Source organism: Battus philenor, unplaced genomic scaffold (assembly GCF_028537555.1).
Source record: "Battus philenor isolate CCGP_79_NKW_IND1 unplaced genomic scaffold, ilBatPhil1.0.hap1 SCAF_27, whole genome shotgun sequence".
NCBI lineage: Eukaryota > Metazoa > Arthropoda > Insecta > Lepidoptera > Papilionidae > Battus > Battus philenor.
In genome coordinates this window covers 2,448,848-2,476,829 of record NW_027181690.1, presented here as the reverse complement: position 1 = coordinate 2,476,829, position 27,982 = coordinate 2,448,848, and the positions used below count along the sequence as shown (strand labels likewise).

At 36.9% G+C, this 27,982-nt stretch overlaps 2 protein-coding genes across 2 annotated transcripts in view; one reads left to right on the top strand and one right to left on the bottom strand.

The window, feature by feature from the left end:
* The first annotated feature begins 1,419 nt into the window (after positions 1–1,419).
* On the top strand, positions 1,420–15,839 carry LOC137925658 (uncharacterized). Its single transcript, XM_068769132.1, has 12 exons — positions 1,420–1,739; positions 3,528–3,624; positions 3,960–4,152; positions 5,430–5,580; positions 6,591–6,706; positions 8,028–8,151; positions 9,864–10,171; positions 11,551–11,674; positions 13,906–14,011; positions 14,086–14,169; positions 14,546–14,643; positions 15,488–15,839. The coding sequence occupies exons 1-12, from the start codon at positions 1,420–1,422 to the stop codon at positions 15,804–15,806; spliced, it is 2,040 nt and encodes a 679-aa protein (XP_068625233.1). The 3' UTR covers positions 15,807–15,839.
* Positions 15,840–17,901: 2,062 nt separating this feature from the next.
* The window catches only part of Hasp (Hig-anchoring scaffold protein), a 146,497-nt gene continuing 136,416 nt past the window's right edge, over positions 17,902–27,982 (bottom strand). Inside the window, exons 21-31 of the mRNA XM_068769131.1 lie at positions 27,749–27,875; positions 26,375–26,557; positions 25,337–25,462; positions 24,162–24,280; positions 22,949–23,111; positions 22,302–22,462; positions 21,877–22,050; positions 20,472–20,666; positions 19,280–19,450; positions 18,744–18,888; positions 17,902–18,193 (exon numbers count right to left, since the gene is read on the bottom strand). Coding sequence (XP_068625232.1) covers positions 17,902–18,193; positions 18,744–18,888; positions 19,280–19,450; positions 20,472–20,666; positions 21,877–22,050; positions 22,302–22,462; positions 22,949–23,111; positions 24,162–24,280; positions 25,337–25,462; positions 26,375–26,557; positions 27,749–27,875 — 1,856 coding nt within the window. The remainder of the gene's footprint in view (positions 18,194–18,743; positions 18,889–19,279; positions 19,451–20,471; positions 20,667–21,876; positions 22,051–22,301; positions 22,463–22,948; positions 23,112–24,161; positions 24,281–25,336; positions 25,463–26,374; positions 26,558–27,748; positions 27,876–27,982) is intronic.

Here is a 27,982-nt window from a genome sequence, read left to right as displayed (position 1 = left end):
GCTGATATCAGCCGTAAATAGCTCTGATGGCTCTCTTTTGTAGGAAAAAAGGTATATGTTTAACATGCGTAGCTCTACCCCAGAGTATCAATCCATAGGATATAATCATTTACTTAAACAATGTCATCGAAGGTTTTATTATTTTAAGATTTAATGCCTACTTATACCTGTATAACACTCAAGGAAAACAAAAAATTACTGTTTGTTTTGCAATATTAAAAAATGATACTATATATTCCGTAATCTTTATTAATATTAACATCATTATTATTTAAATAAATTATTTATTTTCTTGTTTCTGGGGTTGTGATAGATTTCAATATTTTATACCCTTAATGCAAGTCGTGTACACATTGAGTAAATGACTGCCTTTGTTTTCCATGCATGAAACTCAATATTATTTTTTTTAGTGTTGCAATTTCAAAATAAAATAATAAAGATACTCAAATTACACTTTTAACCACTCGAATAAGTAAAGCTATCATTATAGTTGAGACATTGGGAGATCGCTGTAGTCTAGACACAGTTGTGGTTCTCTCATTCATATTATGATTATTTCTGCTTTCCTCATAAATTTATAATACAAGAGATGAACTACTAGAAATGAAGTACCTAGATGTACTGTACGTTTTCCGACAACTCTAACCAAATTGTCTTTTTACCTTTTGAGTGGACGTTGTGTTGTACAAAAGCGTCTTTACTGTGTACATTCTTATATATTTTAACATAATATTTATTTTTTTACTACCAGCGCAAGCAAGCCTGCAGCCCGCCATATTACCCCTTCTGGTACTGCCTATGCCTGTACAGCAAGAGCAGTCGCCTCCCCTAGGTATGTACATCTATACCCGTCTTTCTCAGAACGAAAATCTAACATCTAGTCCTGACACTTTTCTACCGTTACAGAATGCCCTGTTATCACGCAAACAAAACAACCAGATGCCAGTTTTAATCTATACCAAAACGACCAGCGTGGGCAGTACCACCATCCTAATAACAACCGCTTTGAGGTCGAATCAGCGCCTCCTCCTAGAAAAACACAGAGACCACCAGCGACGGCGCAGACCACGACGCCTGCAAGTGAATTCGTACCGGAGGTAGACTCAACGCCGGTTCCGAAGTTCGAAAAAGTTGGTACGTGCTGGAAATTTAATATAATTACGGAAAAGTCATATTCGATAACATTTCTTTGTATATTGGTTGAGGTGACGCTATGCGTCATCTATCTGGTCTGAGTTGTAATTAGGACCTGCGACCAAGGCACTTGGTCAGACAATGCAGCGGTAGGCTGATCCCGTGTGATGCATACACATCTCTTGCTCTGAGGTACATAAACAGACATTTGTTTGTCTGCGATACCTCGACTGAACTTTACCCTGTCAAGATATGCAACACTAGGCCGAGATCTTAAACCGCACAATGTACTCCGCAGTCTCATCACAGCAGCTAGTGCAGCTGTTCCGTGAGCAGACGCCTAGCGCGCCATACGACCCGCCAATCAAGCAGTCTGCGTACGACGGCAGCGAGCGCGCGCCACTCCTCATGCCCCTCGAGCCCGTCGCACCCCCTGCAGTCCCTGCACCTGCAGCAAGCCCCCCGCCTCCGGAACCGGCGCGCTACGGGCGGGAACGCAGCCTTCCGCATTCCACGCCACCACGCCCTAACTTCGACCGGCCGCTGCTGCTACGTGGGTTGCTGACCGTGCCCCGCGCCGACTACTCCGAGCCGTACACAGTCTGGTAGACCATTTTCTAACTGCAATTTCTTATGTTTTTAAGTAATCTTAACGTTAGTTTCATGTACTTTGAATTTCTAAAGATGTATTTCGAGCCACAACATGTATTTACCTCGTTGCTGTTTTTTTATACAAAATTAATGTGAATTAAAGTAAATTTATATGATTAATTATATCTATTTACAAATCCATTTTTTCAGAAATTTTTATCTCGAGACAGAATCAGGGGATACTCTGTGTTAAATTATTGATGGAAAAATCATTCCAATAATTCGTTACGTTTTTCAGTTTCTCAGTGAATTTGACTTTTTCCATTAACAATAATATGAACAAAAAGTAGTCACCCTCTTCGATCGACCAATCCCAAGTAAGAGTTGAAACCTTGGAGTCACTGTCGATACCAGTTCACATCTCACATTGAGAATTTGAGAAACAAGTTGTTGTTTGTCCTGCAAACTCGCTTTGAGACATTATATACAACCGTATAAAACCTGCTTATGCCAATAACAGTTTAGAGTCACCTTCACCCTCATCAATGAGGAAATCCAAATCGCCTGCAGGTTATTCAGAATTGCTTCGCCTGAAAAGCAACCCGAGCGGAACCATACCAGAGACATTCACAGCGATTTATATCTCCCGACAATATAGAAGTTTTTCGGAGAAGGTTCAAGAAGATATTTCATAGATCCCTTACATCATTCTAAACAATTAGTAGCCAAAGCAGTTAACTGCCTATCAGTTTGCTTTACCTGATTCAGATGCACCGATTTCGAAATGGATCAAAACACGCCTCCAAAAATTAGGGTGCCGTACAAAATGAGTCGTGAATACACGGACTAGATATGCCCAAGCAAGAGGACTGTCCGAACGAAAACTCACAAGAAAGAAGAGGAAGAACGAGAAGAACCCACCAAGAGTTTCAGAAGAAGAGATGACGAATTGCAGCAGAAGAAACGGATCGCTTTATTCCCCCAACAACATCTAGAGGAACAATGCACCACATAGATGCGCCTGTGAACCAAGAAGCTGTGACAGCCCGGCGAGCCTAACATCGACGAAAACAACCAGAAACTTGACTTGCTATATGAAAAACCGTAAATTGTCTAAAGAGTGGTAAAGATTTAGTTCATAAAGAGTGTAGTGGTTCAACGTGGGCAGAAATTACTTGTTGTGCACGGGGTCTTGGTTGATACTGATTGTTTGTTAGAAAAGTTGCCTTACTTAGCCAGGCAAAAGCAACCAACCAATTCTCGTTCTTGTGTCGGAATGCTAAGCGAGTATTATCGATGAGTTACAACCTAAGTAGAGGTCTCCTCCTGGGGCACCTTCAGCGGAGTCAGACCGTGCAGCGTGAGTCGAAATAATCTGAGTTTAATGGCCTTCCAATCCTGATGAAATAGCACTATGTAGCATCCTGGCTGTGGTTCCTCTGGAAGCCCTAATGCTTCGCTATCTTTAAAGGTCTTAGACTGAGCTGCCTTGAACCCACGGAATATGCAAATGCCATTTGAGCAGTAGTGAAAGTTCGGTCCAAAAAAAACACCTTAAACTATAAACTGTGTTATTTGAATCCATTGTTGTTAGTTCGTATGCTTTCGTGGTTGAATCCCAGAAAAGAATACTCATTTATTTTGGCGTAATTAAGAAACTCAACTGTATTTGACTTCTAGGTGTCAAAAAATAATTTATTTTCAAAAATGTCCTCTGTTTCGGAAAATATTCATCGCAAGCCTACACGGATTAGAACGAATGATGGTTAGCACTCTTTGAGAATATTTGCTCGTGTGTACAGGTGGGACCCGGCAAGTGGAGGAGCGAGGGTGGACTATCACGGCGGAGCGGCGTCCACCTTCCGTACGCTGTCTGACGGACTCGTCTTCAGATCGGAGGTGAGTAAACACGTTCGATAGCACAGTTTTAATCCAACTGTCTGCAATTAATTTCATGACTCTGTGTTTGGCACTAATCGGTGTAACATAACTCCTGAAGATGCCCCGTGGATGAGTGAAACACGGTGAGTGATTTGGCGGTGGCGGTTGTGTAATTCGCATTGTTTGCCGCATACGCATTTATCAGCGGGCTGGCGGACGGTGCACTTTGTTGCACGACTACTACTGTATGTGCGGAAGTGGCTAAATATTGGTCCTTTTCTTACTTAGGAAGGACTTCCGCAAGATAACGCCTGATTCTATTAAATATTGATTTTATACCGGCTTGTTGGTAGTCGCACGTGGACCGCAGCGGAGACCGGCCGGTGCGACGCTGCCGGGTGGGCTCGCCGCAGCGCGCTGTTCCAGCTGACAGGTCGCTTCCCGCATTGCCTGCTGAACTGGACCAGTTCTCTTTCGTCGGTGGGTTCGCTCGTATACTATTCTTTTTCCGACGACGGACGGTCGACGTTGCACCGCAGCGCCTCGGTTAATAAAATCAAGAATACAAATTATAAATTCTTTATTTGAAGAAGGCCTAGAGTATACCCATCGGTTGGGATTTTCCGGAATAACAAATCAACGGTTGTATATAGCTTCAATATGATTCTAGTTTCTATTAAATTGGGCCCGTCTGATAATCTTATTATGAGGTACATAATTAATAAGTACCAATAATAATATATTGTTACGCATTTTAATGAAAAACACAAAATTATGTGTAATTTGTACGTATGTGTATAAAACAATTAAAAAGATAAAATTAAAGACTAAAACGTGCACTTAAAATAGAATGTAAACAGATACAAATAAACATTTATTTTGAGTAAGAATTTTTTAGATGATGAGTGTAAATGATCATAATAAAAAATTTAAATGCTACCGGATTTCTCTCCAACAATTGCCTTCAGTTCTATCCTAAAAATTACTGCCGTCCACCGAATAAAATGATAAGTCCGAAAATGCAATTTTCCGGAAAGAGGATAATCTTATTTTGATAATTTCTCAAAAATTATGACTACATAAGGCAGTAAAAATATTTCTTAGAGTATTATTGTATCCATTATTAGCATGCCAAAAACGAGTAAAGATTTTGTTTATATCGTACAATATTTTTATTCTTATTTGTGCTTTATTTTGTGTATTTAGTGAAAAAAAGATTATTTTGCCTTTCTCCGCCATTTTTAGACAGAAAATTATGGATAAAATTGGCAAGGTTGCAAATATTAGGGGGACCGGAAAATAAAGTCGTTTCTGTCGACATATTTTAAAGAAAATACGATCAATTTTTACCGCTCCGGCATTGAAAATTTGTACACTAGACGGCAAAAGATTGTTGAAAACAAAAGTGAATATATTATTAATTAGAAATAATAAGTTGTTAAATATGTAGTCGAGCGAATTTAAAAAAAAAGGCGACATTACTTTCCGGTCCCTCTAACATTTAAAAACTCGAAAAAAAGGTTGCGTCGATTGTCATTTTATTGGGTGGGGACGACCACTTAATGGGTAGGAATATAACGGGGAATATGATTAGTTGTTATTCTATCAGTAAATTAATATTCCTTATATAAGTAATATTAATTGCACAGAGCTTCGTGGATATTTCCGAAGCTTTTTTCGGCTCTGATATCACAGGAATGTCAGTATACCCTGAAGTCACGTGGTCTGATGTGGTGGAGGGTAAAGGAAAGTGTATCTCGGTGACCTGAAGTAGCATGCAGATTAGTAAAAAAATATTTTTAAATTTGGAACAATATTTTCAGGTCACGTAGACAGCGCGCGGGGCGGTGCCGAGCTGTGGCGACGAGTGGTAACGGGACGAGCTGGAGAAGCAGGCGGCGCCAGGGGCGAAGCTTTAACCACGCAGCACGACCTGCTGATTGCACGCGTCGCCGAGCGTGCCATGCCACTCTCGTAAGTAACTTAAGTGCCGCTGCCATCACATGGCGCCACGTACTATGCTCGCCACCAGGTTGTGGCAACCTCATACTCACCAATAGAATAAGAGATTGATTTATAATAAAAAACCGGTTACACTATATATATATATATATATATATATATATATATATATATATATATATATATACACACACAATAAACTTGGCACAAAATCACACAGCAAAAAATCAGCCAGTGACGGCTTGCAGAGTCATTATTGAATATCAGTGTTTCGTCCACTGAGTGTTTGTTGATGAATCATGACCTGTTTCACACCACTGCGACACACCATAAATTAAAAATATATTTTTTTAATTGGAATTGTTTTTTATATTCTGTTTCGGTGTAGATTTTAGTCTTTTAGGTATTTTTTTGTAGACTTTCATCTGTTGGCGCTTGTATAAGGTATAGGTAACTAACAGACAATTAAATGCCTTCATTAATAGCATTAAATTATTTTACAAATATTCTTATAATAAATTAATAGACGGTGCTGAAAAATATTAGGATTAAACACTTTCTCACTGAATGAATTATTGAAATGAATTATTTCAATGCGTTAGGAGGTCTGAAAGACCCCTTGATTTTTGTTTATTGCGGCGAAAAAAATCATTTCACATTTTAAAGTTCGTTACGTATTATTATAATTGGTTCGATAGCATAATAAAGTAATATAGGAGACTTTTGGATCTCCTACGCAGTACAGGGAAATTAAGTTATAAGGTATTTTTCCTTAAACAAAGTTCTTTCAAAACGTTGACGCAGTGATCGTGTTAACATAGGATGAATTTATATAAGTTTGATAGGAATATTTCTTCAACTCTTACAGATAAACGGCAAAATATTTGAGGCGTGTTATAAAATAAAAAAAAAATGCTAAAAATAGATTTTAAGAAATTATACGGAACAATTAGTATATTTATAGCACTCTATATTTTTTAAACATTAAGGTTATTGTAACTGGCACGGCGTTGGATCCTCAGGTACACGGTGATGGTGAATAGCTCGGTGCTGGGCCCGAACTGCGACGGCTACAACCACGAGTACCTGGAGGTGGTCGAACAGAACCACGCCCCCACCGTCTTCACCCTAGACATAGGTAACTCCATCTTTTATTCATCCTATCCTAGTTTAGTCATACGAAAAACTTTTCAATTTTGAAATTTGGTTACAGAAATATTTGTGGAAAACGAATTTCGAACATTTGTTCATGTTATACTTAAAAATATATACTATAATTATACAAAGTGTACTTACGTTTTATTTAAATAAAATAAAATTAGAAGAGAATCATAGACAAATGAAACTAACTGACTCAGCCTGGCGGATTGACAAGTCAAATTGGCAGTGACCATGTCACATAGCGCGCAGAACAGACAGCCATGAGGGTCTTGAGATTTAGGAGTGGAGATCACAACTGTAGCTTTGAACTTTCACCCATAAAGCTCGCTAGAAGACGTTGGATACAGGTAGTACCCAAACGGTCTTATTGGAAATCTATGAAAGAAAATACTATCCTGCAGAGAGCGATCTTCCTATGTAATGAAATGATGATATGGAAGGGGTACTAAAGCATCACATACACTATATCTTCTTTTATTTAAATTCAACATACTTCCCAATAGTTAATGTGGATTCTTAAACTTTGAACGTCTGATTAAATAGCTGTCGATATGATCTCAAATGAGTGATCGACTTGAAGGTAGTCAATGTGCCTCGAATAGATATACACCAATACTTCGCTTTGCGTCGTTTCGTTTTGCGTTTTATTGGAAGTTGCGTCGCTGCTTGATTAGTACTAATTTTCACTGTGCGTCGTTAGATTTTCGAGGTTGCGTTGTTTTGGGTTCGAGTCTTTAATTTTTTTTTTAATTTTCATTTTTTTCTTAAACATGGCAATGCTTTTGTTTCTAATTGCGCCATGCCATCAAAACTCGGGAATTCCCTTTCTAACTAAAAACAACGCAATTTGAATAGTTTTATTTTCACTTCGTTTTGCTAATTTTGCAGTTCAGTTTCAATTACGTAGTGTTGTGCTTTTGTGTTACAGCTGTTTTTTTTTTCAAAAGAGAATAATAAATTTATATAATTTTTTACGTGCTGTTTCTGGTTACAAAAAAGGTAAATATTTTCCCAATTTATTTATTGGCAGAGTTATATTATTTTTGTTTTTTTTAATGTTTACTTTGTTCAGTTTTCTTTTTTAAAAATAGTATTTTCGTAACCCTGTTTACATGGTTTGCTGTAGAAAATCTTAATTCATTGTGCGGCTTTTCAATCTGCGTCGTGTTTTTTTGGAATGTAACCACGACGCAAAGTGAGGTATTGGTGTATTCAGATATTTACATTGCCGCTCTAAAAGAGTTGAACCTGTTGCCTGTGGGGGGTGAGGGTAACTTACTCTTTCTCTTTCTCTTTAGATACGGCGTGCGAGCGCGTGCAGTATGTGAACGGTTCTTCGGCGGAGGAGCTGGCAAACCTGGAGCCTCTACGAGAGTTCACTTTACCGCGCCGCGACCCTCGCTACGACGCCAAGCTGCAAGAGTATGCTTTTGTTTATTTAAAAGTAGAGATATTCGAAGCTTCATGGGTGGGCATCCCACCGACAACACCGATAAAGTGGTGGAATATTGGATACAGGCAGTGCAAGGTCGATTATTGCAATGTTTTTTTTATGGCCTTCGTTATTACAGACTCCTCGTTCCCCTATCTTGTGGAAGGACATCGTCATTTCTTTTCGTTTAATAATTTGTTTTACACATCTTATTTTCTTTCCGCACTCTATATCCATTCATCTTAAGTTCTTTCATTATTTTTCTTATTTTCAAATATTCCTCTGTCTTATCTTTTCTTTCCATTTCTCTTTTCTCCGATTCCTTTCTTCCGTCAACTAATTCCTTAGTTTTACAATTTATTATTATTGCAATGTTTCGTAGAGACATATGCATATGTGATATATCCTCTGCTGAAAAACTAAAATGAAACACTGTAATGCAACGTAAGCAGTAGGGCTTTTCCATTCGGAATGACAAAATATACTCTATTATACACTCTTTATACACCTGTAAGAATAATATAAGAAAGGATTCCTATAGTCACGTGGCGTATGAATCGCACTGCGGCATTTTTGAAGTTGAATTCGATGCTAAACAAAACTGTTGTTAAAAGGGCGGCTACATCCCTACTACTGGAAGACACCAAACGCCGACTTTTATAGGACTCGTGTCTTCTCTTATATTAGTTTCTCCAACGCATTAATTGAGGTAGTAGTGCACTGGTTAATCTACGCTAATGAAGAAGTAAGAAAAGGACCAATATTTAGCCACTTCCGCACATGCAGAGGTAGTCGTGCAACAAAGTGCACCGCCCGCCAGTCCGCTGATAAATGCGCATGCGGCAAACAATACGAATCACACAACTACCACCGTTAAATCACTCAACACGTGTTTCACTCCTCCACGGGGCATCTTAAGGAGTTAAGTTACACCGATTAGTGCCAAAAACAGAGACTCTGTGTTTGCGGAAGTGGCTAAATATCGGTCTTTTTCTTTCTTAGGGTGGACTTCCGCAAAATAACGCCAGATTCCATTAAATATCTTTGCTAATGACACTTAAATTAACCTTCACACAGTCTCGGGTTCAATTTCAGTCACAAGTCTAGGTCGCCACTATCCGTGCGAGAATATGGCCGTAGACTTGTCTCTACTGTTCAGTTTAACGACAATATTGTACTTTTTTTCTTGTGTCTATTTTGTATTTATTTATATATTCATTTCATATTTTGTGCAATAGCAAACTTCATGCTTTGTAATATACCTTATTAGACATATATGAAATCTAAAATGGACAAATAGAGTGCTCGAGAGGTGTTTGTGTCAAGCTGAATCAAAAATCTAAAAGTATTAGAGTGAGTTTTTTAATTATAACCTCAAAAATGATATAAAATTAAGATAATATAAGGATAAGGTAATCAAAGAATGGCAATAGATGACTATTACTCGGCAAAAATAAATAGTATAAGTAAAATAACGATTTTTATGGTATTAAGCTTGTTGAATAACTTTTTTTGATGTAGAATTTTGTTCTTTTTGTACGGTCACACAATCTAATTCGTGCTAAAGGCTGAAACTTGTGATTACTTCTTGTTGTGTAACTAGTTTTTAAGTTTCCTTGATAAGTAAAAATAAAATAAAGTAAATAGATTAACACGTAAAGATAGTATAATTCGAAGTAACATATTTGCATCATGGTTGCAGGTTCGTGCAAGAGTATGAGCGGCGGTACGCTGACGGCGCGGAGGAGGCGGTGCGTAAGAACGTACTGATGCAGTACCACCGCTTCGTCGCATCAGGTAACCGCGAAGGAGCCACCGTGCAGCTCGGCGTCAACTTCCTGTGCGACCGGCTGGATGCCGAGCTGGCTGAGCTGAGGGGTGTGGTGCCAGCGGCTGAGCTGCGTCGAGCCGAGCGCTTCCCACACGGCCCGCGCCAGCTCGCTGCTGCTGATGATGTGCTGCCTCGTCAGTTCGACTGGCGCTCACGTGGTGCTGTCTCCCCCGTACGCTGTAAGGACTTCAATTTCCATCAATGTTTCTTTTTAGCCGTTTCCTCATGATTGAGCATCGTAGCCATTCATTTTAGTTCACTGTAACTGCGACACTACGTAGTACATACCAATAATATGTACGATAAACACAGTAACAGCTTAGGACATTCGAATTGGACAGTCACCTTACTCTCTCGCTCTTTTACCTTCTACATTGTCTAAAACTATAAGCTTCTCTCAACTTTTGAGCTCTTCCGTGCAGGTCACCCACTAGTACTAACAACTTAGTAAAGGTCGCTGCAATTCGCCAGATATGGACAACGTAAGATTGTGACGATCTTTATACGAAGTCTAGATTTTGCAGTGGGCATTTACCGGCTGATATGATGATGAAGATAGAGAAACTAGTGTAGAACACTCTCCACAGCAGTTTTTGAACCACGCCCCATAGGGCAGCAATTCTAAAATGGACTCGATATGAGTTTAAACCTATAGTTTTAATATAATAAACATTATTACATAGGGGGACGTAAGTTATAGGTGTGGCGTGAAACAAAAATGGTTGGAAAATACTGGTCTTCAGGATTCTTGATATTCGGCATCCAGAATTAAAAGACTAGATTTCGCATGCGTAATATGGGTACGCATTACATTCTTCAATGTATACCAGAATTCTGCCTCTAAACTTTTGTCTTATTTGACGTTCACCTAGATATATTTTTATTTAATATTACGAAAGCTAACATACCTAACAAAATTACATGATAAAAACATATAGTACAAATATAACAGATTGCTAATAATACGCTACAACAGTTATATTATTTAAGCATTATCTCCACAATGTATAAAGTTAAAGACAGGAAATATAATACAACTGCAAATATTTATAAAACAAATAGTCATAATCTAAGTGCCATCTGTCGAGCCTATTGTCTCTATTGTCTGATGTGAAGTTTTTGCTGTTAGCCTTGTGGCTTTTACAGCTTCATCGGAAACAAGTTCGCGGAACGAAGGGATCCGTGAACTATATAAAATTACAGGATTCGAGTTTCCGAACCCGTATTAGTACTCGGCGGGGAGACGAGGAAGTTACAAAGGTAGTGGCCGCGAGATAGTAGCAGCGGTGCTCACCCAGCCAGCCTAGAGGACACAAATCCAGCGCGACCCAGTCGGCTGGGAACAGAACTTGCGGCTAGTGCGCATGTCTGATCACTAGGAGCCGTCTTATCGTGCTTATATAAAGTTAAATAAATTAAGATTTAAGTTACGAGGAAGTTTTACTCATAATCGACACTTAAAAGTGTATATAAATGTGTAGTTGAATAAACATATTTTGTATTAAATTTGTACGTTAAGCGTATGCTGTATGGAGATACAGTTGGCAAGTTGTTTCAGACCAGGGTTCGTGCATGTCGTGCTGGGCATTCGCTGTGGCCGGAGCTGTGGAAGGAGCTCTGTTCGTGCGCACGCGTCGCCTTGTGCCGCTCAGCGAAAAGTGCCTCGTCGACTGCGCCCACACGTGAGTACTTGTGTTGGATACTTAGCGGGTATCAGTGGCGTAGCTATGGTATTTGGGGCCTGGGGCAGATTGGGGGCTTGGTGCCCCCCACCCCCCTAAAGAATCTAAATAATTTCAAAATTCAGAACAGAATGTAGTTAATATATAATTTTTTTGGGTTCAAAATAATAATAAATATATATAAAATAACATTAGATCTTAATAAAATTTATTGGAAAAATTTAAAACGAACATTCCTCGCTTTTTGGCCTGCAAAGTCATTAATCACATTTTCAAAATCAATAGTGTCGACTACTTCATGTTCTATTGACATTATTGCAAGATTATTTAATCTATTTGTCATTAAATAATCTTGCAAAAATGTAATAATTTATTATTTTGTCATTTAGGGCCCTTTTAAAAAACACTTTATGTGTTTTGCGAATGAAAGGCTTATTAAACACTATGTATATTATAATTTGTAACCGTTTACTTTTTTTTAATGTTCATATTATTTAACAACTTTTTTAGCACAAAAATAGAAAAATTCGATATTCTTTTTATCTTATTTACTTTAAATTGTGGTTTTCATTTTTCTTTTATTTTCTTTTATTTTTCTTTTAACATTTTACTATTCATCATTCAAAAATAAAATTAAAAAAAATTATTTTCAACTTTGGTGCCCCCCCTGCTTGTGGTGCCTGGTGCGGCCGCCCCGCTCGCCACCCCCTAGCTACGCCACTGGCGGGTATTATCGAAGTGTGATAGCCAAAGCCAAGGTCTCTTTGTGGGGCCCTTGATCTTACTCACTCCATGGAACGTTCTCTGAAGCGATCTAAGGGCTCGGCGGCTTCTTAGTCCGGTGAAATAGTAACATGAAGCGTCACGAGCCGAGGTTCCTCCCGGAGCCCTGACCAGCCCAGCTTTGCTACTTTATATGTTTTCTTAAGTTAGGCGCACTCTGCGCCCTACCACCTCGTACCTACGGAATCTGCAAGTGCCATTTGAACAGCAGTGAGAGATCAATAAAAAAAAATAATGCTCATTTCCCTCACAGAAATTCTCTCCACGATCTTATAATGATGATCATCATTTCTGTCATTTCATGATCTCAATTTATTGGTAAAGAGGTTACATAGCTCCTTAATATACCGAGCAATTTTTCAAAATTTATTACAATTAAAAAGGTATTTAAATAAAAAATTAGAGATTATATATTATTAATAAATGAGTAGAATTTTTTAATGAATTATGATATTAACAATTAAAAACGTTTATTTTACTTCTGTTAGTAATCTTATAAAATTTTGTTACTAATTGATGACAACTTTTATTCATTCAGATGTTAATACTGATCGGTGTTTCGCACGAAAATATGATTTAAAATTATAATACAACAAGAATTAAACGGGAGCTCAGGTACATATATCGAGAACCAAAAATAATCTTTCATAGAAACCCATGTGGATCGCGGGCCGATGGTTGACCTCCTCTGCTAAATTACTGTTTATTTAATATGACACGACTGCACACACACACTCACACACAGATATGGATACTATTCCGTTCGGAAAAATTATATTATATGGCAGGGGTGGCCAAACTCTTTGATAGTGGAAGCTATTTTTCGAAATTTGAAATTTTTTGCAAGCTGCAATTTATATTTGAGATGCCGGTAAATTAATTATAATCGCTATTTGGATTTCGCTAATTTTATGACTGAATAATAATCATTTTTATTCACACCAGTAATTTTTTGCCAGGAGCTGACATAGGTAATATAAATGTAAATATTGAATTAATTCGACAATTAATTGGAGCCAAAAATAATCGTTTAAAGAGACGCGCATGGCTCGCGAGCCGCAGTTTGACCACCCCTGTTATATGGTATTCGCATATTAAAAAAATAGTGTGTCTATTTATTATGAGTATAGTTTTTAGTTTACTTAGTTAAATAAATTCAATTGTATTATTTCAGCTGTAAAACATCCACTGCTGAATATAACCTTCGCAAAGGTTTCGAACAGGTTTGGTTAAAAGCAGTTTGCATCTAGTGTCTTTCGATATATCTAACAAATTCGTCTGTGCATATGACGTCCAATATTAAGTTTGCTGGTTTGTGGTCTCTTCTTCAACCTTAAGGAATAAGCTGTCATCTGTTCTGAATTTTACGAGGTCATTTAATGATAATTGAATAAATTACACCATTAAAGTTAATACGCTTTAATGAAGATATGCTTTTCCACGGACAGGCATGGTGCCAACGGCTGCAAAGGTACCTGGCCGAGCCGCGCTTACGACTACATACAGGACCGCGGTCTCCCCGCCCTCGACGAATTCACTCCGTATGAACCGAAGGTATAAAATAATTACGGCTTCGCAATTAATGCATTCATGTCCTGATGTAATTGAATTGAATTGTCAATTGTCAGGTGGAGCCGTGCGCACGCGCAGCTCCTGTCACGCGCATCAGCGGACACGTTAATGTCACACAACACAGCGTGCCGGCCCTCAAGGTACATACTGCTTATCTTCTGTCTCCAGCTTAGTAAGAAGATATTTTGTTGTTATAAAACCTAACCTGTTACATTTATGCTCCGTTTTGTGGGTGACTACGGTCATAATGCTTTTATGCTGAATCATTCTTATGTGTTCGGAAGCCATCTGTGATGTGCTCGCAATAATCTTTATATATATGTAAATACATTCACCTTGGTCACGCCTCCATCAAAATAAAAGAGCATATACGTGCTCATGTGATAACCAATGCGGTTGGAGATAAACCACCCGTAAATGTATGTTCTCTGATGGCGAGGAAGAAAAGATCCAGCGCTGGCAGCACCGAGTAATCTGCAAACGTCGAGTACTTCAACTTCTTGGTATATTTTCCAGGTTGCAATCAGGCGTCACGCCCCTACTGTGGTCATTATCGACGCGAAGGCAAAGAGCTTTATAACCCATAAGAAGGGTGTACTATACGACGATCGCTGGTATGTGTAAACTATTTATACCTTTCAAGTAGATAAGCTTAGGTAACCATAGGTAAAAATACATTGAAGCAATACGGGAATGACAGAGATCCTTGTAGATGATCGGCACCACTTCCATCTACTTACTAGATATAATTATGTCTTGTCTTGTAGTAATGCTCTAGACTTTTTGAAAAAAGAAAGTGCCACGTTTACCTGTCTTCCAGAAGCGGGGAAGAAATTATATATATATATATATATATATATATATATATCTTTTTATTTCCAAAGCCATTGATTTTTGGACAGAGTTTACTGTGTATCTTAATTGACAGCAAATAACATATATGTACATTTACTATTTTAAAGCTTTTGTAATAGCAACATTATGTCACCGCCAGCCAGTCGCATCGAAAAGGGAAATTCCACAGAAATAAAATTGTTAATTTACTGAACTGAACTTGTAGGAATACGGGCGATGATGCACACTTCTACTTCAGAGTTTGTGTTATATATCCATACATATATATATATATATATATATATATATATATATATATATATATATATATATGTGTATACATATATATGTATGGATATATATATATATATTTATATCACATCAGCCGATAGACTTACAATGTAAGGCATAGGCCTACCCGAAAGGCCTTGCTCCCCCGTATCAAGCTATTTAGCCATCAGACCACGTTGCGGGGGAGAGGGGAGGCTACCCACTCCAGTAACTTAGGTCTACTTGTAAGAAATAATCTTGAATTTGTTAGAGACGTGAGTGGTTCGATCCGTGCTTCCTTATCTTTGCGACGCAATATTACGATTATTTGAGTAATAAAGCATGATATTCCAGCGGCAAGACACGCAAACAGTTGAATCACGCGGTGCTTGCGGTGGGGTGGGGAGAGCGACGTGGTGAGCCGCACTTCATCCTGAAGAATTCGTGGTCGGCCGCGTACGGAGAAGGCGGCTATGTGCGCGTGCAGGCGCGCGCCAACACCTGCGGCGTGCTCACCATGCCCTCCTACCCGCGGCTCGAGCGCGACGACGTGCTGCGAGAGCTGCCCGCGCCCGAGCTCTCACGTGACCCCACCTCCGACCAGCCAACCGAAACTGACTCCGGTACCGTCCGTCGCAACCGCGACTCGCCTTTCGAAGATTTAATAGATTGATTTTAAAGTGCCATCCACAAAAGTTATATATTATTAAACGTTATTAGTATTTAAAACGGTTTTTTTTTTCTCAATTTTACCTCAGGTTGAATGGGTGGTTTTGCGGACATAAGTTGTGTGCAATATTCTTTACTCACATCGAAATGGCGGCATTGTTATACAAACACTTCAACATGATGTACCGATAGTCAATACGGTTTATTATAATTGTTTGCTATTAAAATTGTACAGGCGTTAAAAGTTTCTCTAAAATTCTTTGTTATTACATCTTAACAGGTGCCTTTATGGTTTTATCACCTCCAAAACGATAATGTATAAACGGTATTTTTAATGATGCAAACATATATATGCACAATCTCGACGAGAGTGTTTTACCATATTTATTCCAGCCCGCTGATAAATGCGTATGCGGCAAACAATGCGAATCACACAACTGCCACCGCTAAATTACTCAACACATGTTTCACCCCTCCACGGGGCATCTTTAGGAGCTATGTTACACCGATTAATTCCAAACACAGAGTGGCTGGCGGGCGGTGCAATTTGTTGCACGAATTTTGCATGTGCGGAAGTGGCTAAATATTGGTCCTTTTCTTACTTAGGATGGACTTCCCCAAGGTAACGCCTGATTCCATTAAATATTTATTCATGTTATTAATCACGTAGTCATTTAAAGTGATTACTTTCGGACATAAAATACGACGTAGCTGCGTATATGTTAAAAAAATGAATTAATCCATAACTTAAACAACAAAAATAAATCTTGTATTTAAAATTATAAAATCAATATAAATTTCGTAGTTATTGATGTATTTCAGAAAGTTATAAAAACTACAAAAAGGTGGGGTTAAATAAAAAAAACTATGTGATATGTGAAATCGTTATATATTTTTTTATTTGGAGAGGGACATAGTTATATATCATTACTGCAACTTGTCACGAATATTGGGCTTCATATTCTTCAGCTTTTTAAGTATATTACGAAATGTATCCAGCTCGCGTGTTCAGCTATTTAATTGTAAAAGTGCTTTCACATATAAAAAAAATTCCATTAATGTATAAATTAGTTAATTCATAATTTTTAATTATAATGTGTAGTGAGTAATTGTAATACAACAGGATTAATTTGAAAATTATATTTAAAAATCCTAATTGTATTTTGCGTTAGGATAAAAAAAAATAGATCCGTTTAAAAAGAAAATTTGTACTGGGATTTTGTATTTCAGTTACATCGACTATTATGGTGTGACAGCTTACGCTATTTATCTACCATAAAAAACAATATAAATGTAGTTTAACTTAGGATTCATTGTATTGGCTACCGAAAGTCCAAGCCATCAGTAAATTTGGTAGCTTTGGTAGGATATTTATAAAATATATAGTGTGAAAGTACCTTTACTTCAATATATTATTAATAATTAAATATATATCATGCGAGTTGGAAATGAGAAGAATATTAATAATGATTAAAAAGTTTTCCAAACATTTGTGCGTTAGATGATATTTCGTTAAGGAGTCACTATTGATGTTACAGTGGTTAATTATAATTTAATTATTAATTACCTAAGAATTACAACTACTTATATTAATAAAATGGACTATTTATACTATCTTTGGCGAAGCGATACTTATTTACAATCTTAGGAAAATGCGAAAAGACATTTGTGTCAAATGTTAACTTTTTTTTATAATTGAGGTACAGATAAATATTTCTGAAGTCCATCAGATAAATATAGATACATCAAATCCATCGTCAATTAAGTACGTTTTCGTACTAACATATAAATCATAGAGTTTGTAACAGATTATGTAAGAACTGGTAATAAAATTTATAACTTTATAATTATTAAACTAAATTATTAACATGCTATTTAGAATAAAAAAACGTTATAAATATTGATTATAATTAAGTGTAATAGAACAATTTGAGCTTGTTTGTTGCATAATAATTTTAATAATTCCGCGATTGAATTTAAATGATAAATGAAATATTTTTAATGTCATATTCTTTGCAAATTAAACTTGTGAACTGACCTTGTATCGATTTACACGAATGATCATTAAAAAATTATCTATTTTAATAATGTTACTGGAATTATCTTTCCCAATCCCTCCGTAAAAGCCTGTTAACCCTGGAGATTCTGTTTTTGTATGTCTCAAGCGGTGCCCTGCGCAAAAGACGAGATGCCGCGACGCGTGTCATGGCCGCCTTGAAGCTCTCCGGCGTCAAGATGGCGGGCGCCACATGTGTGCGTAGGATGTCCGGCGCGGCGGCCTCGTCGGACAACATGGCGTCGATGTCACCGTTGAACATTGCGATTGTGTCCGCTGATGTGTAGTTCGCGATGGGCGTGCACAGCGGTATAGCGTTTGACCACTTTCTATTCCTGAAGAAAGATATTTTTTGTTAATAACATAATATTAATAATTATGAGACTTGAGCTTACTACTGCGGGTAGGTGTGGATTTACACCTCCTATTTCTAGGAAGATATATGGATCTTTTCAACAAGAACTTTGTTTTTCAGGTCTTAATAAAACTATATAGATTATGGAAATTATAAATTTCAAATGATGTTGAACAGTTATCCATCATGATCTTGCAAATCGACGATTCTCTTGTCTAAATTTTCAAATTCATTCAATTGTAAGTAATAATGATAAAAATTTAAAATAATAATTTTTGGTTGTTTGTAATACATTTAAAAAACAAGGTTTTCGTAAATAAGCTTTACAAATTAGTTTTTTGAAGGAAATAGAAAATTTTTAAGCGATGGAACTAAATGACTATTGAGGATGAAAGTTTCCGAAATGGTCATAATGAGTTGGAAGACATCGCGTGGTTCAGCGCAAGCAGGTCATCGTTGGACCTTTGAAGAAGATCTTGCAGTGGCGTCTATCAGCTGACTTGAATAATAACTTAGATGTTTCAACTTACTTGAGGCACCGCAACATTGGAGCACCCTTGATCCTATACCCGGGCTCGCAGGTGAAGGACACTGTCTCTCCGATCTTGTAGTAGAACTTCACGGACGACATGCGCCCTGATATGGTCGTTCCGGGATAAGTGCATGCTTGGGCACCTAGTTGTATGCAAGGGAAATTGATAGATTTAACTCAATTATAGGTAAGCCAATTTGATTCTAAATTTAAGTTAGTAAACAAATTGAAATTTTGCTCAGTCTTCGTGTTAATATTTTCTTTTATTATTGATAATTTTAAACTATCTTCAACTAGTAATTGGATTTTTTAAATAGAAATTCATATTACATTACAATGAAACTAGCGAATATAAATTTCAATTTAAAACTGTTGTTCTTACTTAGGGGATTCCCAATGTCGGGGCGATAAAATGTAACAGAAAAATAATAAAAAAATAAATAGAAATTTAATCATTAAAATGACGCTCATATTTTGTGAAACACGTTTATTCAGTCAAAGCAGCAGTGGTATTTACAATTGTCCTCTACTCACAAGTGGGCGGCTTATCACTCCACCGACCACTGTCCTGGCAGACCAGGATGGGTCTGCCGTGCAGGGTGTGCTCCGGGTTGCAATGGAACTGTAGTACGTCACCGGCACGGTACGGTGCTCGGCCGAGCACGTATCCAGATGCAGGCGGCGGTAGAGCTGGACAGGATACCTCTGCAAATTTTCAAAATCTTGGCAACAACTTACAGCTTGTTCGGTTGCAATTTTTTTGACTAGCATAAGGACCTCTGCAAATTATTGATATTTACAAATTATTCAACTATAAAAATTCTCGTCTAGACAAGATACTTCTGCAAATTAACAATAGTTTACATATTTCTTAGTTATTAAGTTGCTTGACTACACTTGACCTCCGCAAATTTGCACTAATTTACGCAACTATACAATTGCATGACTAGACTTGACTTCCGCAAATTGCAACAATATGTAGTTTACACACCTATAAAAAAGCTTGATCAAACAAGATACCTCTGCAAATTTTGCAATAGTTACAACTTTTTTTTATGGCCTCCGCTATTGGAGGTCTCCTGACCCCTAATTAGTTGGGATCAGGGTCTTTGTTTACAAATAAGTTTTTCAGATTTTTCATCTTTATTCTTCACTCACTGCCATACTTCTCAATTTCTTTTATTCTTACCTTATTTCTATCACAATATCTTTCATTTTGTTCTTTCATTCCTTCTCGCTTTCATCGCCTTCCTTCCATCATCTTATTACTCTTAGGTGGCTAGGTACATGTTTTTTTATTCTTTATTTTATTATTTACATATTCTATTTTTTTATCACAGTTTTCTTTGGGTTGTGCTTTCTTAATACATTACTACACTTTTCCTATTCTATTTTTCCTATTATTAATTGACTAGTAATTTATGTGCAGTTTATTAGGTACCTACTTATCTATACTGTTTTGTTTCTATTAACAGTGTCACTCACCACCCTACGAGCAAAAGTTACAACTTATTTGGTTACAAAATATTTGACATGTCCTGAGATTTCTGCAACTTTGCTGTAGTTCATACATTATCAGGATTAAAAATACATGGCTCGTTATATGACCTCTGCAAATTTAACAATAAGGTACAGCTTATTTAGCTAAAAATTTTTAAGCTTCACATATATCGATATTACTCTTAAAGATTATTATTAGTCATTGATTACTGACTGAATATCTCACCTCTGCAAATTGGGAAGGGCTTCGCCCAGTCTGCGGCAGGCAAGCAAACTGTCTCCGAGGCACCACTCAGCGCCCAGCCCGGGGGGCAGGAGAAGGCGGCGCGCCCTCCTACCCCCCTTGACACCACCGTCACTCGGGGACGCTTTTCTCCTTCGCCCAGAGGTCCATCATGCACCACGTCCCCACACTCCACGCCTCAGTTGAAAAGGGAATTTAATAAAAATCCTATACTGACTTTTCAGTAAAAACATTGTTAATCAAAACCAAATAAAAGGAAGTGCTTTCGTAAAAACTAGAATTTATGACTTATTCATTTCATTTTACTTATATGCGTACATGTGATAATTTTACTTTTTTAGATCAATATTAATCTATTTATTCATAATCATCATATCAGCCGATAAAAGCCCACTGTAAGGTATAGACATTCGACAAAGAACGTCACAATGACATGTTGTGTGTTCTGGTTTTCTGGTTCTGGTCTTGTACTGCTTTTATTCAGCGACTTCCCTTGAAGACGTCGTCATTCCACTTTGTAGGTATAATCTATTTATTACTTAGACATAATATATACAAAGATTCATAAAAAAGGCATTGTCGTAGTTTCATTCCGTAGACGCCCAATGCAACGCCAACCACAGGTCTACCAGTTAGGTATACCACAAAGGTGATTGGGAATATAATAATCGCCACGTTTTTCATGCGAGTTGGCGATTGCAGTATGGTATTATGGAATGTAGAGGATGCTGCTGCCCATCCTCTGGAAACTTGTTTGTGAATGATGGCTATCCCATGTATTAAGGAACAAAGTGTGAGTTCCTGGAATCGAACCCATGTCATCTACCGCTCGGTTAGCATTTTATTTGGATGTATTGGAACCTCTTTATTGACTTACAAATATTTATTGATGTATCCAAGTTCTATGTAAAATTTGTTTTATGTAAAAAGTTACTGTTTTTTTAATCAAAGTTGAAGAGATTTAGAATAAAAGTTTTATATACTTAAAAAGACGAACAAAAGTAGACATAGACGAGCTGACATAGACCAATGAATTGTCAAGTGAGCAGGCCACATAGCTCACGTTCCGAGCCAAGTTCTGATCACGAACAGACATCGTAGAATGTCCACCCTCACTTGATATAACTTAGGAGGAGAAGCTTACAGTGGACGTCCAACTGATGAAGATGATTTATTTTTGATAAACATGATCCAAAGGCATAAATTTGTCGAATACAAGAGAAGCTTAACGAAGCTGTTTCTAGACTAGTAATTGCAGCCATTAGTAAAACACTATACACGTGTATATGTAAGTACATATGTACATCACACGATGTAACCCAAAAATGTTTTTGATCCCAAAATGTTTCATTTTTTTTAAATTTGGATATTTATAAGGCATACATACTTTCACAGACCGGCAGTGGAGCACTCCAGTTGCCAGAGGCCCGGCAAATCAGCACTTGGGCACCGAGAAGAGCGTTGCCATTCGCGCAGGAGAACCTGATCTCGGTGCCAAGTCGAGTGCCAAGCCCACTGGCAACCAAACCTCTTCTGATGGGTAGCGGAGGGCAATGAACATCTGCGGAAGTTTTAGGTTATAGCAAATTGATACGAATTGTCATGACACTCTTCACGTGATTACAAGTGATATAATAGTAGATAATAATGTGAACAGATGAGAGACAGTGAGAGAAAGAAAGAGTGAGTGCATACATGTATAAAATACTAACTCATTACTAAGATAGACTTAAATTTTTAACTAACTAATATTTTATAGACTTATTGCGGTAAGAAATATAATGATATGTAAATACAGAGAGTGATTCTTACCCTCTACAATAATTTCCACCTGATGACTCTGTCTTGCGGGAGTTTCGCAGCGGTAGACACCGGAGTCTTCTTTTACGGCTCCCATAATGCTCAAACGATACTCCAACTGGCTGTCCCTTCCAGGATCCGTTGTCCAGCCTTCTTGATATTTGCGGTCAGGACTTAAAAATTAAAAAAAAAATTTGAAAATTACACATCTTTTTTGAGAATACGTATGAGGCAAAAAACTAAAATTTGGCAGAACCTATTTGCAGAAAAAATGCCGAACAATGTGCCAAATACGGTACAACTCTTCGTTTCCGCACGATCGTTTCGTCAATCATAGGACAAATTACTCGGATATATGTTCTTTGTACAACAGTATCTGACGTACGGTACTATATGACATGGTCGTCAAGAAAATCATTCCGTGAACATCTAGTATACGAATATTGGAATTACTCCTTCAAGTTAAATCAAAAATATGTGTTACTCGTGAAAACCATCCGTAAAGGCCGAACTATTCGCTGAAAACAACATTACAAGAGTATGCTGTGAAAGACAATAAATATTTACAATCAGTGATGACAGATAAACGAAAATAATAGAGGTTTTCAAAACCAACGTAAAGATTACTAATTGAAGAACAATATCAAAATAACACTCACTCTGGAAAATGATGAGTGACGTTCCACTTTGGGTTGCCGAACCTCCTCATCCAAAGACACTCCATGTGCAGTACCGTTCCTGGGTAAACAAGCAACTTGCCGTCGTTGGTTTGTGCAATCGGACCTTGTGAATGTCGGAACAGAATTGTCGGTGGTTTCTCCACTGAAAAGGAAAACAGGGATCACTGACTTTCCAAATTGTGAATCAATGACTATTTACACATTGACATAATAAAATCTAGCTACTCTGGTGGAGTCAGAAGTGTGCTTTATCATGACGCAGTCTTCCGGAGCCGAGATTTATTTATTTAGGTAAATAAATTAAAATTACGTTAATACCTACTGTATAAATAATAGTTCTGTTGTGTTCCTTTATAGGTGACACGACATTAAAAATATACTATACAACATTCTAGAAAGATCAGACCACATTAAATAAAAAAATGAAGAGAAACTGATCGCATGTAACAAGAAACATTTGGCAAACGATTTTAGACATCAAAAGAATTCTAAATTTGAAAATGTTTTCATTAGTGCACAATCTGCTTCAAGACTGTGTATAAATAAAAAAAAAACTTTTGTAAAATTAAGTATTTCTCTTATGGATACACGAACTATAAAGATGGTTTCTAAAGACTGAAAGAGTTTAATAAGAGGCAGCTAATTGTTCAAATATTCTATTATATGAACTGAAAATTCGTAAGATACGACACTGCAACTCAATGTTTGTCCGATAATGGCGCCCACGTAGCGATGCTTTCATGGGGGCGTCGTGGCAAATGCCGCGGAACCTACAGGTCAATAAACTCTAAAAGGTTCCCATAATAGCTTTGGAAATTTAATATTTAATGCAAAACTAGTAGATCATGTACTAAGCGACGGTATTCGAGAGAGAACACATGAAAGTGTGTATGGACACAACTCGATATTGCTTGTAGTTAAGGCTGTAGATCAATTAAGCCAACTTACTTAACATCAACTTGACTTAGATGTTTTAACTTATGAAGATGTTACTTATTGTTATATTCTTACATTATGGTATCCGGTAGCCGCCAGGTTAACTTGGCTGGACTGACTTACCTCATGACACTAAGACTCTCTAGCGCAATTATAAGAAAGTTTTTCACAGAGTGTGTTAAAGATTGATCGATTCGGCATCTATTAAGGCATTATATGAAGATACAAAAAGAGGTAGTACAGTAGGTAGAATTACTAGCATAATCATTCTCTTGGTTGAGCCCAAAGCAGGTAGGTTTAACGCCGTCCCAGGAACCGCCGATGCACTTCCGAGATTGGGAACCTGTCATAGCATACTTGCCGACATCGCTGCATCTGAAATTAAATATATCGTGTGTAATAGTATGTAAAATTAAGTAAATTGCACAGCTTTTTTGCCACTCTATGACAGGAGGTAATTGAAAATCCTCGGGATATGGCAATTGCAGCAACAGGAGTCGAGACACTTTGTACCCTAAGACGAATATATATTTGATGTGAGTTTTCAATATATAAGATCTTGTAAATTGGCTGGGGCTTCTAGAGTTATATTCTAGACTTTTTGTACCTTTCTTCACCAAAATAAGTAATTAAATTATGGTCAACTATGTACAGTATTAAAATATACTCGTGAGTAAAATCTATAAATCTTTATAATTAAATGAAATTTTGGTGCCTGTTTGTAATTTTAAAATAGTCGTTTCATATGCATATAGTGCATTTGAAAATATGTACATTACATACATCACTGATATGGCTGGATCGATAATATTTTTTTTGTAGCTGAAGAGCTGGAGTAATTTAAGTAACTTTTGTTTCAGAAAATTCTTGAACGAAATAAAACTAAATTAACAATTTTTTTTTCATTAAATTCCACGCGGACGAAATCGCTAACACAGTTAGTTATGTAATAAATTAAAAAAAAACTTATTAAATCAAAACACGCAAAAAGCGTTAATTCGAAACATAATATGTGTTTGTTGTATGCTCTTTTCAGGAGCATTTGAAACCTCTCATTATTTAAAATTTTTGTATAATGTTGGGCAACTGATATTTTTTTAAGGCCCTGTTTTCGGAATCTCTTGTACGTGAGAGGGACATTTTTTTTTGATCTATGTATAAGCCAATTTAGTTCAATCTAAGACTGAAATTGTAAATTAATAGGCTCTTGAAATATTTTATTTTAAAATGTCTTTTCCTATATAATGAACATGACGTATTGTGGTAAAATTTATTACCGAAATTTGATGCTGTAGAATGTATCAAAACAGTTCTACTGACAAAAGATTTCCTAAAAAAATGCTTTTCAAACATTACACAAGTGTGTAAGATTTGTCAAATTTCCCGTGCAATTATTTATTAACACTACAAAGTTGAATAGAATAGGAATACCTGGAAATAATGACTGCGCCCGGTGGAAAATCAACGGTCTCCGTTATCTCCAGGTCATTGAAGAACGAGACAACGTTTGGCTCCTCGTTTCTGAACGTGCAGCTGTTGTTGTTCAGCAGCTCTTCGCTCTGGGCCTCTAATTCCTCTGCAACAGTTGACAATTCTTTAACCTGATTTCATCATTTACCTCATTCTCACTGTGATAAAACAATCATCTAATGTACGGGGTCGGCAACCTGCGGCTCGCGAGCCACATGCGGGTCTTTGGATATGAATCTGCGGCTGTTTAGTTCCATACATAAATATTACTCATTTTAGAAAAAAAAACATACAAAAATTATTCTGAATCGACTAATGAGTATTGGGTACTATTTCTATCTCTCAGGCTATGTACTCGCTTTTCACCGCATCTCTCCCTCGTGATACGTGTCGTCACTGTCGTCAGTATATCAAAAATGCTATTTATTGTTGGAAAAAAAAATTGTAGCTCTTTAAAAACTGAAATTTTGTAAATTGTAATTTTTGGCTCTTCCTACTCAAAAGGTTGCCGATCTCTGATCTAGTGTGTGGATGTTATTACTTACCGAATTACTAATGTTAAAAAGGGATAAACATATGGTAATACTTATTTTAAATACAACACAGAAACAAAATAAAAAAATTTGAATCAGCATAACCTCTTTTTTAATATTATTATTTACGCCCTTAACTGTTCTTTTCTTCTGGTTGACATGTTCTCATCATCTTGTTGCATAAATTGTTTAACTGTTATTTATTACATGCTTTTTTGTGTTACATATCTAATTAGTCGTCTTTATGCATTATTAAGGCGTACAAAAAAATTTCTCAAAGATAAGACGTTTACTTCCATTTGTGTCTCTATCATTCTAGTCGCAGGGAGAGTATTAATGAGTGTAGGGTAAATAAGGCAAGTAAGTTAAGATTCATTGCCCTCAAACATGCGAAGCCATATGATGTTCATTATAATCAAACTAATGACGATAATGCTTAGATTATTGATGAAAAAAAAATGAAAACTTACCACAGTTAAAACTCTTTCCGACCCAATCGCCATGCTCGCAGATCAGTTTCCACGTCGTCTTCTCACCCATTATAGATGCTATACATCTAAAAGTTATTTCAGTTCCATGAGGATATCCCTCTAAACCTAAAGATCCTTCAACTTCAGCGCCGTCTCGGTAAATTAGCGTACCCTGGACCCTATCAATATTTAAGAAATTTTAAAACAACTTCTTCATTCATAACCTTTGCTATTTAAAGTTTGATACTATAATATTATCATTTTCGAAAGTTAAACAGATAATAGAAGATCAATCATGGAAAATGTTGCATGTTTCCATGATATTAACATGCACTAAGCGCAGACGAATCTCGAAAAAAACTGGCAAAACAACCCAAGCTCGGCCAAGACATAAATTAAAAAGCCAAATATACAGCCACTAACGCAGCTGCCTAAAGACGTTCTTAAAAATCTCTTATCGTTCAAAAAGTTTAAATACATTAACATTTTAGAACTAAGCCCTGCCATCCGAGGATTTCTAAGTAATTGTTACAAGTAGTATCATAATAAATTGTCGAGTACAATGTAAAAATACTGACTTTCGTTCAATGGCATGAAGGTTCTGAGTAAAGAATCATCAAATGACGTGTGTGGTGACGGTGACAATGTGACTAGCGACGATGATCAGAATGAAGAACAAGTTAAGTAAAAGTCCGAACCTAGAAGGCTCTCACCAGGGCTTGGCATCCCTGAACGCCTGGGTTCCCTTCAGTCTTTCCAGCCAGCAAATAAGAAACGCAGAGTCTTTGCAAAAAACATTACTTTTTACTTTGTCCATACCATTTTGAATTGGACGCGGCATAGTTGTTAAGAAGCAAGTTGCGCTCCGTAACTTATCACTCATATCTTCGAGTACAATTTGCTACTTAACTCATTTGACAGTAACAGTTTTAAAGCAAACTAAATAATAGAGAACTAAACGCGTCACAAGCATGATGTCGATGGACTTTTAACATTAAAAGCGTTGTTATTCAGAAGTCAATTTTGGAAATCATAAATTTTGTCAAATACTCTGCAAATCATATGTGTTTGAAGGCGAAAAGAAAAGTAATTATGATGACGAAATAATAACTTAAAAACAAAATGAAAACACATCAAAGCTACAATGAAAGCTTAGCTGTAATCGCAATGACGAAGTTTTTGTTACTATATGACGTTAAATTCTTTTCTTGTGATTTACAATTATAATTTAATTTAGTAATATAAACATTATTCCATTTTATTAAAAAAAATAACGTGGATTTAATGTCATATATATAAAATAAATAAAAATTGCTTTACACATATTTATTTTTAAAAGTTTTAGTGATGTACGTTGGAAAATGCATTACCTTGCAGGCGGTCCACATTCTAGAACAGGTTTCCCGTGCAGATCTGGTTCAAGCTCTGATATATCTTCACGGACAATGTCTGAACCACTTTGATACTCAGATGTGGGTCTTGGCCTGGTCAGATTTGCTGCAAGCAGCAGATATAAACCTTCTTTCATTATGGTGCTATAGTTAGATGTCTTATTAAAATTGTAATTTTCATTTCAAATATCGTAGAAAAGGTAAGTAAAAATT